General features: G+C 37.4%; 1 protein-coding gene across 2 annotated transcripts in view; it reads left to right on the top strand.

The window, feature by feature from the left end:
• The window catches only part of itsn2b (intersectin 2b), a 53872-nt gene that overhangs the window by 4228 nt on the left and 35664 nt on the right, over nt 1–13980 (top strand). For both annotated transcript variants that reach the window (XM_051723372.1, XM_051723373.1), the window contains exons 2-11: nt 5386–5466; nt 6901–6993; nt 7502–7565; nt 7668–7834; nt 8922–9131; nt 11535–11631; nt 11747–11889; nt 12885–12948; nt 13502–13639; nt 13784–13887. In XM_051723372.1, coding sequence (XP_051579332.1) covers nt 5460–5466; nt 6901–6993; nt 7502–7565; nt 7668–7834; nt 8922–9131; nt 11535–11631; nt 11747–11889; nt 12885–12948; nt 13502–13639; nt 13784–13887 — 1087 coding nt within the window. In that variant the 5' untranslated portion in view covers nt 5386–5459. The remainder of the gene's footprint in view (nt 1–5385; nt 5467–6900; nt 6994–7501; nt 7566–7667; nt 7835–8921; nt 9132–11534; nt 11632–11746; nt 11890–12884; nt 12949–13501; nt 13640–13783; nt 13888–13980) is intronic.

Raw genomic sequence — 13980 nt, forward strand, 5'->3', positions numbered from 1 at the left:
GGCATTCATACAGCCGCATCTAACACTTTACAATGATGGACTGTAAGATTTTGTGTTGTATTGAGTAATACTTCTTAGTATCTTGATCCTTTATGATGATGCTGGTCCTCATGTTGCACTTATGCTGATGCTCTTGCTGCTATTGTTGTTATCAATGTTGCTGATATAATGTCTGTTGTAATTATGTATACCCTATTATCTATATGAGCTCATCAAGAAAAATTCCAGACAACTACTTTGGTATGGCAATATAGTATTGAATTGAATTGAATTGAAATTACCATAGGTCTCTCGAAGCTCTCAGTAATACAGTGGTGGTTTCCCTTTGGCCTATAGCTACTTGCTTGTGTACCTGAAAAGGAGATATGTAAATGAGCAATATATTGTATGTAGTTAATAATTGGAATAATGTTCTTATTAAAAGTCTACAATTTGTCCAGGATAACTCTAGGAGTGTGAAAGTTAGATGAGAGACATTTGAATATATGAACACATTCATAAATGTATCTAATTTATGTAACATAAATTATTTATATTTAGTCTTTAGCTTACCCTGTTTGCTCATGACACCAATCTTTATTTAAATATGCTGTTGTCGATATGAGTTTATGGAATGGCATGCACCTTTTCACCGCAAAGGTTTGTGTCATGAAAATAAATGCAAATAAGTAAATCACTGAATCTGTCCAGCACTGTCTATATAATAAAGGAAAGGTCATGAAACTTCCAACAGCCATTAGCAAGCACTGCCAGCAGGTGAGTGAGTGAGTGAGTGAGTGAGTGAGTGAGTGAGTGAGTGAGTGAGTGAGTGAGTGAGTGAGTGAGTGAGTGAGTGAGTGAGTGAGTGAGTGAGTGAAAGAAAGAAAGAAAGAAAGAAAGAAAGAAAGAAAGAAAGAGTAATATGACACAGATGACAAGAATCCCCCGTCCAGGTCGTCTTTTGGAAGGTTGTCCTGTCTGACTGCATTCTCTTCCTCTGTAGAACTGCTCTTGCAGGCCTGCCACTTTACTGCCACACATCACTTTCTGTCAGCAACTTTCTTGCTGTGTTTAGCATTCATATCTACTGTTGTTTTATATTGCTATCAGCAATAGTTTTGAAGATCAGATCTGACAGCTGTGATATACTTCTGGTCTGTTAAATGAGTGTTGTAATTATAAAGGCCAAAGTTCGTAGCGTAAACTCTAGTAAGTGGGTCGCTGATGAATTAGGAGTTAAGGGCTTTTTAAAAATATAAAAATATTGGATTTTTTTGCACTCAACAATTTTAATTAAAACTTTAATTTAAATTAGTTTGTGATTTTACCAAGTTAATCTGTTCTTGCCCCTTAAAAGTCATGTGGTGTGACCTTAATATTTAAAATAAAATTTTACCTCAACGTAAAGAATATTTTAAGTTATTAGTAGTACATTGAAGTGTTTTGAAAATGAGTTCTTTTTTTTTTTTTTCTGTAAGTAATATATTCATATGTACCTTTTAAGAGCAGTCTCTCAGGTGTTTGGGAAATTTACAGATCCATTTTTTTCTTTAAAACCCATACGATTTTTCATTAAAAAACAACAACATATTAGCATATTTTATCAGTGATTAATATTTCAGAAACAGAAATTAAATATCTAATTTTGAATTTAATATTTGTATTGCCATAATTGGTTACACAGCATGATGTAAGGTTGCACCAAATGATGACAAGACTACATGAGGTTAAATATGAGGGAGGGAAAAAGACATAAAACACAAAATAAAGCACTTAATGAAATCCCCTTTAACAGAAAAATTCTGAATTAACTTTTATGAAACATTTGGCAACAGTTAAATGGACATTACGTATTTCATTCATGTATGTCATTTAATTGTATTTCATTGAACAATACTCATCACGTCATTGATTCTTGCATCATGATGTCATGACGTGCAAGAACCAACATGGTTTGATGTTACTGATGTGTTGCCATATTTGATTTGTGTTCTGTTTACATGAGTTTACAGAGATTTTAATTTTAATTTATTGAGAGAACATTTTGTGTCCTTTTATCATACAGAGTGATTGTGTGCCTTTAGAAGACTTAGAATAAGATGTACAAGTCACATGGACTACTTTAATGTCACTTTTGCACTGTAAAATCTAATTAGTTGACCTTAGATTTTTTTAAGGCAATCGGTTTGCATGTTTTTCTAAGTAAACATACTTAATTGGCTCAAGTAAGCTGAACTTAATTTAAGTAACATTAACTAGTTACAAGTAAGCTTAACTCATCTATGATTAAAGTATTGTTGTTTTGATTTAATTATATGTCTTATACAGTATAAGGGAAATTATGACTAGACTCTAGGTTAGCCATATGGCACACTGGACTCTACTCAGTGCTTATTGCACATAATTCTGCACTCCAATGTAAATTTTTGTAAATTGAGTAAAGAAGAATGGCTTAAACTTAACAGGCTCCAAGTTCACCAGAGGTAACACTAATCACCCTCATGGTGACTTCACAAAAATCTCAATTAACAACAATCTACAACAAAACAACAACAATAGTCATAAGAATTAAAACTAAATAAATTTTTAAATAAACTGTTATTTTACTATACAAGTTCCCTTGTCCGCAGTTTTGTAATTTTGAGTTAGTAGTTCTCGAAGCCAATGTTTCAAGAACTTATGTATTTGTGTTATGATTCCAAATGAAAGTAGTGTTTAATTAGAACCACTTAAATGTTTTTATTAATGACAAATTTAGGATTTAGAGAGTTACAGTAACTTAATTAAAACTAGTAAGAATAGTAAAAACTTAAGATTGAGTAAACAATTTTTTTTTTTAATATCATTTGAGATAACTATTAGTATTTACAGTGTGGGTGCTTATTTAAGCTTTAAAGTGCAGCATTATCAACTGCTATTGTATGGAAATCGGCAACTGCAACAAATTTTACATTCCATGGAAGAAAAGAAAATCATATGGCTTTGGAATGACATGAGGATGAGTAAATAATGACAATTAAAATTTTTGGGTGAACTATCTATTTAAGTTAAGTTTGGGCTGGTACATTTTGAGAAGAATAGACCTCTCAGATAGCAGGGCTTGGATTGAGTGGGCATGTTGAATAGGCCATTTGTAGTGGAATCAGAGGATATGTAAATAATATTTCTAAGCCATACGGGTCAAAAGTTCTAGGCAAAAGAAAAGTGAAAATTTGTGTTTGTGGCGCTGTAACGTTTAAGTGACACACTCCATACTTTTTCTGGGGACATTTTAGATCCTTCACTATCAGTCTGCAAAAATTTATTCTCTCCAAATAGTTCTAGGAACTGCCATAGACTCCCAGCCAGATAAATAATAATAAGAGAAACAGATTATTTGACACTATCTGCACATAACTACCTAATTGATAGTCAACACCCCCGCCCCCCCCCCCCGACCATGCCTGCCCCTACTCCTAAACCTAACCTTCAAATTAAAATGTGAATATTTGTCGAATTTAAGATAAAAATGAACACTCGAGCGCTAAAAGAAGCATGAACATTTTTGGATATGTGCCACACACTGATGGCCGTTAAGACCGATCACATTCTTAGAATAAAACAGACGCAGGACAGTGAATAAAACAGAATGCGTGTGTCTCGAGGCTGAATTTCGTTTTAAAAATGCATCCCTCCTGCACGAGACGCTGAAAAAACAGCGAGACATGGCGCAACAGTCAAAGATGTCCGAATAGCACATGCTTACATAGAAAAAGATGTATGCATCCGTTCAGAGAGAATGGCCCCAGAGGTGGAAGTCTTTGGCAGTTGTGCTTTGACTATACCTTGGCTTGCTCTTATGAGCGTCTTGTTGCATAAGGATTAGGTACATACATTCAACTGTATTTGATGAAAAACACTGTAGTATTTCTGGTATTATGAAGCTTAAGTGTGTGGTAGTACTATGGCACCGGTACAGGCTGATGTGCAACACTAAGTTAACATAGCATCATCTTCTGAAGTGTTTCTCTCGTTTTACTTTTTTACTTAAGATTTGAGAATATGAACTGGCTAAAACTTTTGACTTTCTCATTTTATGCACATTTGTTAACAGCCAGATATATTCTTTGCAATTAACAGTCGTGACAACACGATGCTGATTGGTTTATATTGATTTGTTGCACCCTCTTGTGGATGTAGGAGACAACAACAAGTTATATTGTCTTTAAAATTTGCATAGAATTAGAATTTTGGGAATATTTCAGTAAAAATTTTTAATGTCGTTTCTAAGCACTGTTGCCAGCCCTACACTTAACTCTACACCTACTGTACATACTAAGCATAAAGATTACAAAATGAAAAGTTTGTAAGATTATTACATATACCACAACTTAAAAGTTCTAAAGAATACAATCATACTGCCATATCACTAGGAGAAATGTGGTGAAAATAAAGAGGAGGAGAAGCAGTGACAATGTATAACTAGCAGGCTAATTGGCTAGCGGTATGCTAAGCTAGTAGACTAACCAGTTAGCTAACTGGAGAAAACAGAACAGAGAAATATTTAATTTCACCATTTATATCTAGTGTTTATTAATTTGATATTTGACATTAAAAAGTTATTCTTTGTCAGATTTACATGGTGGAGACAACATTATTCATACAGTGATTGTAAAACTTCTTTTAGCCAATAGAATTGCTTTGTGATCCAAAGGGGGCTTTACTTGGAGTGGGTATGTCATGTAGTGGGTGTTCCTTGTCCTTCTGTGAGATGCAGACAGATACACTTGTCCAGCTGAACTCTAGAGGCTGCTCAAAATTGTGCCATGCCACACTGCGTAGTTTTCCATTAAATTTAATCCAAATTGCCAAGGGACATCTTGAAAAAAAAAAAAGCCTAGTCACATATAGAGAAATGCATAATAAGCTTCACCCTTTTCAATCGTCCAGTTTAGTTTGTGCAGTTGAACTGTTTTTCCATATACAACCTGCAAACTCATCAATGTCACTGTTTATTCTTGAAGAAGTGCAAAAACCTCTGTATGTAACTTGTCTGAACGTTGATTATATTCACTGTTTTGAACAGTCACCTGTATGCAGAGCATAGAGTGTTCTATGTGTAATATCTTTGTTTTGACCTACTTGTGAAGACAAAACAAATTATTTAGGCCTAATAAGATTTGTACAGCCTCTCTGGCTCTAGTCTAAGTGAATGCTTTGAAATCAGTTTCTAATGTCATTAGGAGATAGATGCAGTCAGTCATAAACTGTGTAATAAGAGCTTCATTGTTTATAAGATATTGCACATAGAGCTTTATTCCATTGAAAGCACTAATATAGTAGTGCAGGATGGAGATAGCGACAGCCCTGCACTCCCCGGCCTGCATTATTAATTGGTGGACTTTTCTCCTTTCTGTGTGTGTGTAGTGCAGATGACTGAGCTAGCCAGCTGAGACGAGGAGATCAAGACTGCTCTCCTCATATCCCTGCCACCTGCAGCCATGAATGGTAAGAGCTCCACTTTATATTTATCTCTTTTTGTGTGTGTGTGTGTGTGTGTGTGTGTGTGTGTGTGTGTGTGTGGGCAGGTTTAAGTGTTTTACGAGGACTTTCTTTTAGGTTACAAACTGGTAATTACAAGGGTATTATGCTATAAATGTGGTTTATGAGGACATTTCTAGTGTCCCCATAATTTAAATAGCTTAAAAAACATACTAAACAATCTTTTATTGAAAATGTAAAAATGTGCAGAAAGTTTTTTTGTGAGGGTTAGGTTTAGGGGTAGGGGTAGGGTTAGGGTTAGAGGATAGAATCTATAGTTCGTACAGTATAAAAATAATTATGTCTATGGAGAGTCCTCATAATGATAGCTGCACCAACACATATGGGTGTGCGCGCGCGGGTTTGGGTGAGTTTGGGTGGTTTACGAGGACAATTTTTGAGGTTACAAACTGGTAATTACAAGGGTATTATGCTATAAATGTGGTTTATGAGGACATTTCTAGTTTCCCCATAATTCAAATTGCTTAAAATACTAAACAATATTTTATTGAAAAATGCAGAAAGTTTTTTGTGAGGGTTAGGTTTAGGGTTAGGGGATAGAATCTATAGTTCGTACAGTATAAAAATCATTACGTCTATGGAGAGTCCTCATTATGATAGCCGCACCTGTGTGCGCGTGTGTGTTTGTGTGTGTGTGTTGTTGTTTGCCCACATGTCCAAACCAACAGGAATAGTGTGCACACATAGAAGACTTTTAGCCCCATAATGGCAACAGAACATGAGACTTTCCATATTTGTCATCTCACGTTGCTGTTTGCAGAGTATGTTTTTGTGTGTGCATCAGTATAGCTGGAGCTAAAATACTGCAGCATGCTCGCACAACAGCGGCTCTGCCGTCTGCTCTGATTTCTGTCTGTCAGCAACTGATCTGTCACACCAACACGTCACTATTGATTTAGTTGACCATAACTGACTTCAACTTAATAGATATTTTAAATTGTATTTGTCAGTGTTTATATACTTGTTTGAATTGTAGGAACAAACCATCTTAACTATACTTGTTTTAAGGGACTTTACATGTTCTGAATGTTTATATAGTTGTTTATCCTGTTGATGCTCATTGACCCCACCCATGGGTTTGAATTTACTTTGCTTAAATGAATTCACATTTACTATATAGTGTGCTGTTCAAAATTGTTCATAATGTTGACAAATTATACATCTGTATAATTTGTCAACATTATTAACTCTTTTATTTATTTATTTTTTGAGTAGACTATATAGTAAATATGAACTAGTGTGATGATACTAGTGTGCATAACCTAAATTAAAAAGCTGAATCTGTGATCTGCATCTAGCCATTTCTTATTTGCTGCATGAGTTTAATTCCCTTCTCTCTTTCTAATCCCTTGTCCTCTTTCTGTCCCCCTTTCCTTTAAGGTACTCGAAATATATGGGCTATAACCCCAGAGGAGAGGAACAAACATGATCAGAAGTTTGACACCCTCTCCCCAGTGCAGGGTTTTGTAACAGGTATGTGCTAGGAAACACTTGCTAGTGGTCAAATGTTTATATTTGAAATGGATTTTGTTTTAAGACGGTCTTATTCCTCATTCCTCACCTATTTAATTTCCCTATTGTGTAAAATGTGACCAAACCAAGAGAGAGTAGACTACAATTGCATCTTTCATAGATGTTAATGTTATGTGATGTGATGTGAAGGATTTGTTTGGAAAATGTAAATAAAGCATTATATTGTTACATATTGTTTTGTTTTCTTTCCTAAGAAGGAAATAAATCACAGGAAAAGAAGTATATTTAGTTTCAAATTTCAGCACTTTCAAAATGTGCGAATAATCGCGCTTAACTACGAATAATTATGCAATTCAAAATTTGAATCGACTGATAACACTAGTGTTCATAAATTATACATTTAAAAAAAGTTACAGTTACATTGCATGGACTGATGTGAGGACTGACTACTTTTTAATGTCTGATTCACTCATGGAAGTTTTCATTCTCTCTCATTTTCTATGTTTAGGAGAGAAGGCGCGAAACTTCTTCATTCAGTCTGGGCTCCCCCAGCCTGTGCTAGCTGCGATCTGGTGAGAAATCCTAATCATGCCCAATTTGTAAAAAATAAAACTGGTGTCTAGATGAAGAAGTCTTGCTCTGATGACTTGCCTTTTTGTTTGTGTGTGTGATAGGGCCCTGGCTGATATGAATAAAGATGGTAAGATGGACCGTCTGGAGTTTTCTATAGCCATGAAGCTGATCAAGATGAAACTGCAGGGACAGAGTCTTCCTACAGCTCTGCCCATCATCATGAAGCAGCCACCTGTGCCAGCTCCAACCATGCCAGCAGCACCTCTCGGTATGCTGCTAGCCTGCACAGTAACAAGTAGAGAACATTGGGTATCATCACACAGGGTTGCTTTTGCATTGTGCCAAAAATGCTAATCTCTAGTAATTACAGGTTAATTATGTTAATGGGATAATTATTTTTTTACTGATACTTATTACCACAAAATAAAAATGACATGACAAATTTTCTCTTCTGTTACCACCTATATTTAGGGTTTGCCGGTTTAAAGGTGACATGATCATGAAAAACAGGATTTTGCTTGCACTTTTGAAATAAATGTTTGATCTACAATATAGTAAACACTAATATCCACAATGCAAAGCCGCCACTACAGTCCTCTCAGACCATACAACATATGACCACCCGCAGTCACACACCAATGCTGTTCACACATCAATATTCATTGTTCAGCTATTGGCCTGCTCTGATAAATGACAGTTTGCACTGTTCTGCTAGGAAGAGATTAGCTTATCATAACAGAGGTTAATTTTGAAGAGGTCATTTAAGTCTTAAAGGCACAAAAGCAGAAATGGCATGTTCTATGCTAAGGGTCGGAGATGGGGGGAAAATTATAATGTAAAACTGGTATATGAAGAAACCTGGCTTACATTATACTGTAAGTGGACTTTAGGGGAAAAATAATGCTACAAAAGTGTAGAATTTGGCCCCTTTAAGATACTTCCTCATTTGCTGGGAAAACCTCAATACTCATGGCAGTCTCACACTGGTTTTGGAGTTGGGCAGCATGTGCACAGCTTGACTGCCACAAGTGGTAGTTCAATTGTAAAGGGGAACAGATGGCAACAACCACAATCTTCGAAATGTTCAACAGAGAAATGTCTTATCAAAGGGATAGTTTTCCCAAAAATGATAATTCTGTCATTTACTCACCACTTTTTTGTTCCACAAAATAAATGAAAGCCCCTGAATACAATATTTGTAAAAACGACACTTTGCATAGCATATGAAATAATGGTGTCTTGTTCTTAAAGAAATGTTTTAAAACTACCCCAGCAATCAAATGAAAGAATTCTCAGATGCTCTGTTGTCTTATTGTACAGATATTTACATTAAAGTTGCCCTTGTGCCTTTGCAGGTATGGGAACTATGCCAAACGTACCCATAATGCCCAGTGTGCCCATTCTGACCCCAATACCAATGAATTCCACTCTGGCCCCAATGAGCACCATGCCGGGCCTGACCATGATGGGCACAGGTCTGTCAGTGATGCCCACCATCAGCACTCCAGCTCTGCCTAATGGACCTATTGCCATCCTACAGCCGACCCCCACCTCTTTCACCTCAAGTAAGAGATGCCAACACACCCACACATGACAATGAAGCCTTCGCTGTTGCACCACATAAATGTCCTGGGCATTTAACACTCGCGTTCACAGGACAGCCAATATGTGCTCGTAAAAGTTCCAGTATGGTGTCCTGCTCCCATGAAACACTTGCTCACGGGGACCCCCTGCCCTCCATCTGCTCTAATACAACAGTCCCAAAGTGTGTGTATGTGTGTTTGCACGTGTCTTTGGTCTGCAAAGTTATGAAAAGGAGTGTAGCTAATAAACGGCTAAGTCTGGTGGAAGTTCCAGAACGGCTATGCGTTGATGCATTTTTTATGTATTTAGTTGGACATTACAGATGTAACCTTCCTTTAAATCTCTGTTTAAAGTTAATTTAAATATTTTTTTCAGCGTTAAAATATTTTCTCCTATCCAAGATTAATATGCTTAATATTCTCATATTCCAGCTTATATGGCAACTATAAGTAAGGCATCTGGAGGTTGATTTCTTAAATCTGAAAAAAGAGCTGCTCTGCAAGAAAAAATTAAACAGTGAGATGGGACACAATGGTCAAAGATGTCTTAAAAAATGCATCATTCTTGCATGAGACACTGAAAAAGCAGCGAGACACTGGACAACAGTCAAAGATGTCTGTCTAGCACATGTTTGCATAGAAAAAGATGGACGCGTTTGGAGTGAATGGCCCCCAGAGGTGGAGGTCTTTGGCAGTCGTGCCTTTACTATGCCTTGACTTGCCCTTATGTGTGTCTCATTGCATAAGAATTACATACGTACATACAACTGTATTTAATTAAAAATACTGTGGTACCGCCGGTATTATCAAGCTTGAGTCTGTGGTAGTACTATGGCACCGGTCTAGGCTGCCGTGCAACACTAGAATATGAAATGGCTAAATGTTTTGACTTTATCATTGTACGCACATTTGTTAACAGCCAGGTATATTGTTTGCAATAAACGATCGCTACAACATGGTGCTGATTGATTTGTTGCACCCTCTTGTAGACTTAAGAGACAAAGTTTATTTAAAAATCTTATATTTTCTCCTACCTGAAATTGTCTTATTTTTTTAGCTTTTTATTTTTATTGCCTTTTCTCCGCAATTTGGAATGCCCAATTCCCACTACTTAGTAGGTCCTCGTGATGGTGTGGTTACTCACTTCAATCCGGTGAGTCTCAGTTGCCTCCGCTTCTGAGACAGTAAATCCGCGCATCTTATCACATGGCTTGTTGTGTATGACACCGTGGAGACTCCCAGCATGTGGAGATTAATGCTACTCTCTGCGATTCACGCACAATTGTTTTTTTTGTTTTTTTTTCAATTTGGAATGCCCAATTTCCAACGCAATGATTCATTTTTTTTCAATCTGGGTGGCTGAGAACGAATCTCAGTTGCCTCCGCGTCTGAGACCGTCAATCCATGCATGTTATCACGTGGCTTGTTAAGCACGTTACCGCGGAGACATAGCGCGTGTGGAGGCTTCACGCTATTCTCCACGGCATCCACGCACAATTCACCACGCGCCCCACCGAGAGCGAGAACCACATTATAGTGACCATGAGGAGGTTACCCCATGTGACTCTACCCTCCCTAGCAACCGGGCCAATTTGGTTGCTTAGGAGACCTGGCTGGAGTCACTCAGCACGCCCTGGATTTGAACTCGTGACTCCAAGGGTGGTAGTCAGCGTCTTTACTCGCTGAGCTACCCAGGCCCCCGAAATTATGTCTTTTGAATTTGAATATCATATGAATTTTGGAAATATTTCAGTGAGAATTTTGAATTTAGTTTCTCAGCCCTATTGACAGCTCTATCGTCCATTTAACGCATGATTATATAGAAAAACAACGGTGTTCGCAAAAACGCATCCTGTGAATGGCACCTTTAAAATAAGCAGCTGTTTTTTGATGATGTGACTTCTCACAGATTCAATGAAAAACACTTTTCAGGATTAATTCTGGTGCCCTAGATTCTAGAGAATGCTACATAGTGTGACAATATAGGCCAGAATGACACAACATATATCTGGATATATTTAAAAGCCAAGAGCCTCCTGTAAGTACACAGTGCGCTGGAGGTGAAATGACACTGATCTCTTTAGTTCTTCCTGAAGTCAGCATTTCCTCTGCTTCTGTCTTCCTGTGTTAGCACTAACTCAGCTCATACCTTTTGGAGTGAGCTGTATGTGGATATAATGAGCAGATCTTTATGCATAAACTGTCTCGAGTAGGTCTGTTGATCCACAACAGATGCCACTGCACTTTATATTGTGTTTGCTCACAAAATATATGATATATGACTGATATGTACAATCTCACTTGTACTCTGTTCTGGAAGTTTTCAAAGTGTGTCACTGGCTACATTTTCTTTTTTCAGTTGTGTTTGTTTGTGTTTTTCCGCAGCTCTCCCGCTGTCAAGTTCGTTTTCCTCTTCTCCACTGGGCTTCTATGCCACTCCCATCAACAAAACGCCATCCCTGCTGGATGTGGGCTCGAGCAGGTCAGGAACCCTGTGCTGTACCTCCACATATACAATGCATAGTCTGTAATTAAAGTATAAACTGTATTCGCCACACATAAAAGTGACTGACCAATGTGCTTTTTCTTTTCTACAGTTCAAACTCCTCCCCCACCCTCTCTTTTGCCAGCAACTCTCCTAAGGCCAGCCCCTCTGATTGGGCCGTGCCACAGGCTTCACGACTCAAATACAGGCAGCAATTTAACAGCCTAGACAAACAGATGAGTGGTTATCTAACAGGTACTTTAAATAATTGTTGTGAAATCAAACCATTAACAGGCAAATAAGACAAACGCACACTACAAGACTCAAGACTCAAGCGACGACGAGTTGGGCAGTAGCTGTTTTAAGTTTCGCAATGTAGTGAGGCTGTTACAAAGAGTTTTTGCAAAGGTGTGTGCATGTTTGTCGACATGTCAAGAATAAACTCTTGCACTGTTATGTGCGTTTGTGTGTGATTTTCGGGATTGTAGCTTTGTAATCGACACCTCTACTCTGTGATATGTCATGTAGTGTGCGCACTAGCACGACAGACAATGAGATTGTGAATCCTGTAGTGTGCACAAGGTGATGAAGTCTTGCACTGTGTTCTTAGCTTTACTGATATTAAAAAAAATCGTCAAATGGATAGTTGTCTGTTGTGGCCTGAAACTAGTACTGAGTTGGTTTGGTTTCTCTGCCTAGGGACAAAACTTTCGAAATGCCACAGTGATTATTGTAATCCTCCACTTAACTTATAATCTTAGAGTATATATGGAATCTATAGACTTTAGCTGAAGGCTAGTAGTGGAGGAAGTTGGCAATTCACGGCCATGTGGCTCATCTCTCAAATAATTCTGCATTGCAGTTGACCTATATCATTTGCATACCTCATGACAAAGACATATCTACTAGAGAATTTCAGGAATGAGGAAGTGGGTAAAGAGATAGTGTGGGGTATTATAGTTTAGTTTTTTTATTTATAAAAATCTACAAGCTGTTTGGTCAATCTTGCTTTGAGAAGGTTGTTCATTCTTCTGTGTAAGTATGGTGTCTAAGTGTCGTAATATGTTGACTGTTTTCCAGTGTCAGCAAATTCTGTCATTGTCACTGACATTGTGAGTACCAACCAGCTCCAGTCGAACCAGTTGTGTTAGTACAGCAAAATTTATATAGCATTGTAGGGAGATGTGTGCTTATAAAGATGGTCATTAGGATCCATGTATTTCTTTTAATTTGTCATTTTACTTCTGCAGGCCTTCAAGTGAGAAATGCAATGGCTACAACATTGCTTACTCAGACCCAGCTAGCTACCATCTGGTAGGTGTTTGCCTTATCTGAACATTTGCATGAAGCACATTTGAAACTAAATCTTACTCAGGGGAGGTTTAAATTAGTTTTTTAGATTTGCTGATTTTTAAGAATAGCTGCACTTAAATGAATGCATATGATTTACCAATATATGACAGGCCTAAAATTGTCAAGAAAACACATTGGTGTCTAAAAGTGTGAGACATATGGAAAATGCCTCTGTTTTGCATTATTTTTTAATACAAATAGATTTCTTTAGAAATAATATTTTCCACATGACAGTTTGAGAGAAAAATATACATGAATTTCATTGTGTAAAACCTGATGATCCATGTTATCACTACATGATTTGGGAATGTTACAAAGAGCATCTTAGATCTAGGTTCAAAATTATTGTTTATTTATTTATTTGTTTATTTATTTATTTTCTGTGGTCTCAGACCCCACTCTGTGTCAAATTATAAAACATGTATCACTTGTGTCTAGGAGTACTGGTCACCTCACACAACCAGTAGTTCTACTTTGAAGTGCCATAAATTGGCGTTTTGCTTGTTTTTGTCAGGAATCTGGCTGATGTGGATAAGGATGGTAAACTAAGGGCTGAAGAGTTTATTCTTGCCATGCATCTGGTAGACATGTCTAAAATGGGACAGCCGCTGCCTCTGGTGCTCCCTTTAGACTTGGTGCCCCCATCACTAAGGTACCACTGACTGGTATATAACCTGAGCTCTGATTGGTTGAAAACTTCAAATCCAATTTTTTTTTTTTAAATTTATTTGAATCCGTATCTGAATTACTTAAAAGTTGGTTTATGAATTCTCTTTTTCCATTTATGAATCTTTAGGGGGATGGTTGGTGATTCTGTGAATGGAACCACTCCCTCTATCTATGCAAGACTGGCTGATGACCTCTGTGAGGTTGAACCTCCGCAAAAATCAAGAAACAACTGTACGGCTTTACACCACACCTGCCATTACACAGTACAAACATCTATGACTCGCTTCTTTTACAAAAATCTGTCCCACCCCAACACTGCTCATC

The sequence above is a fragment of the Myxocyprinus asiaticus genome, chromosome 17 (assembly GCF_019703515.2).
Source record: "Myxocyprinus asiaticus isolate MX2 ecotype Aquarium Trade chromosome 17, UBuf_Myxa_2, whole genome shotgun sequence".
Classification (NCBI taxonomy): domain Eukaryota; kingdom Metazoa; phylum Chordata; class Actinopteri; order Cypriniformes; family Catostomidae; genus Myxocyprinus; species Myxocyprinus asiaticus.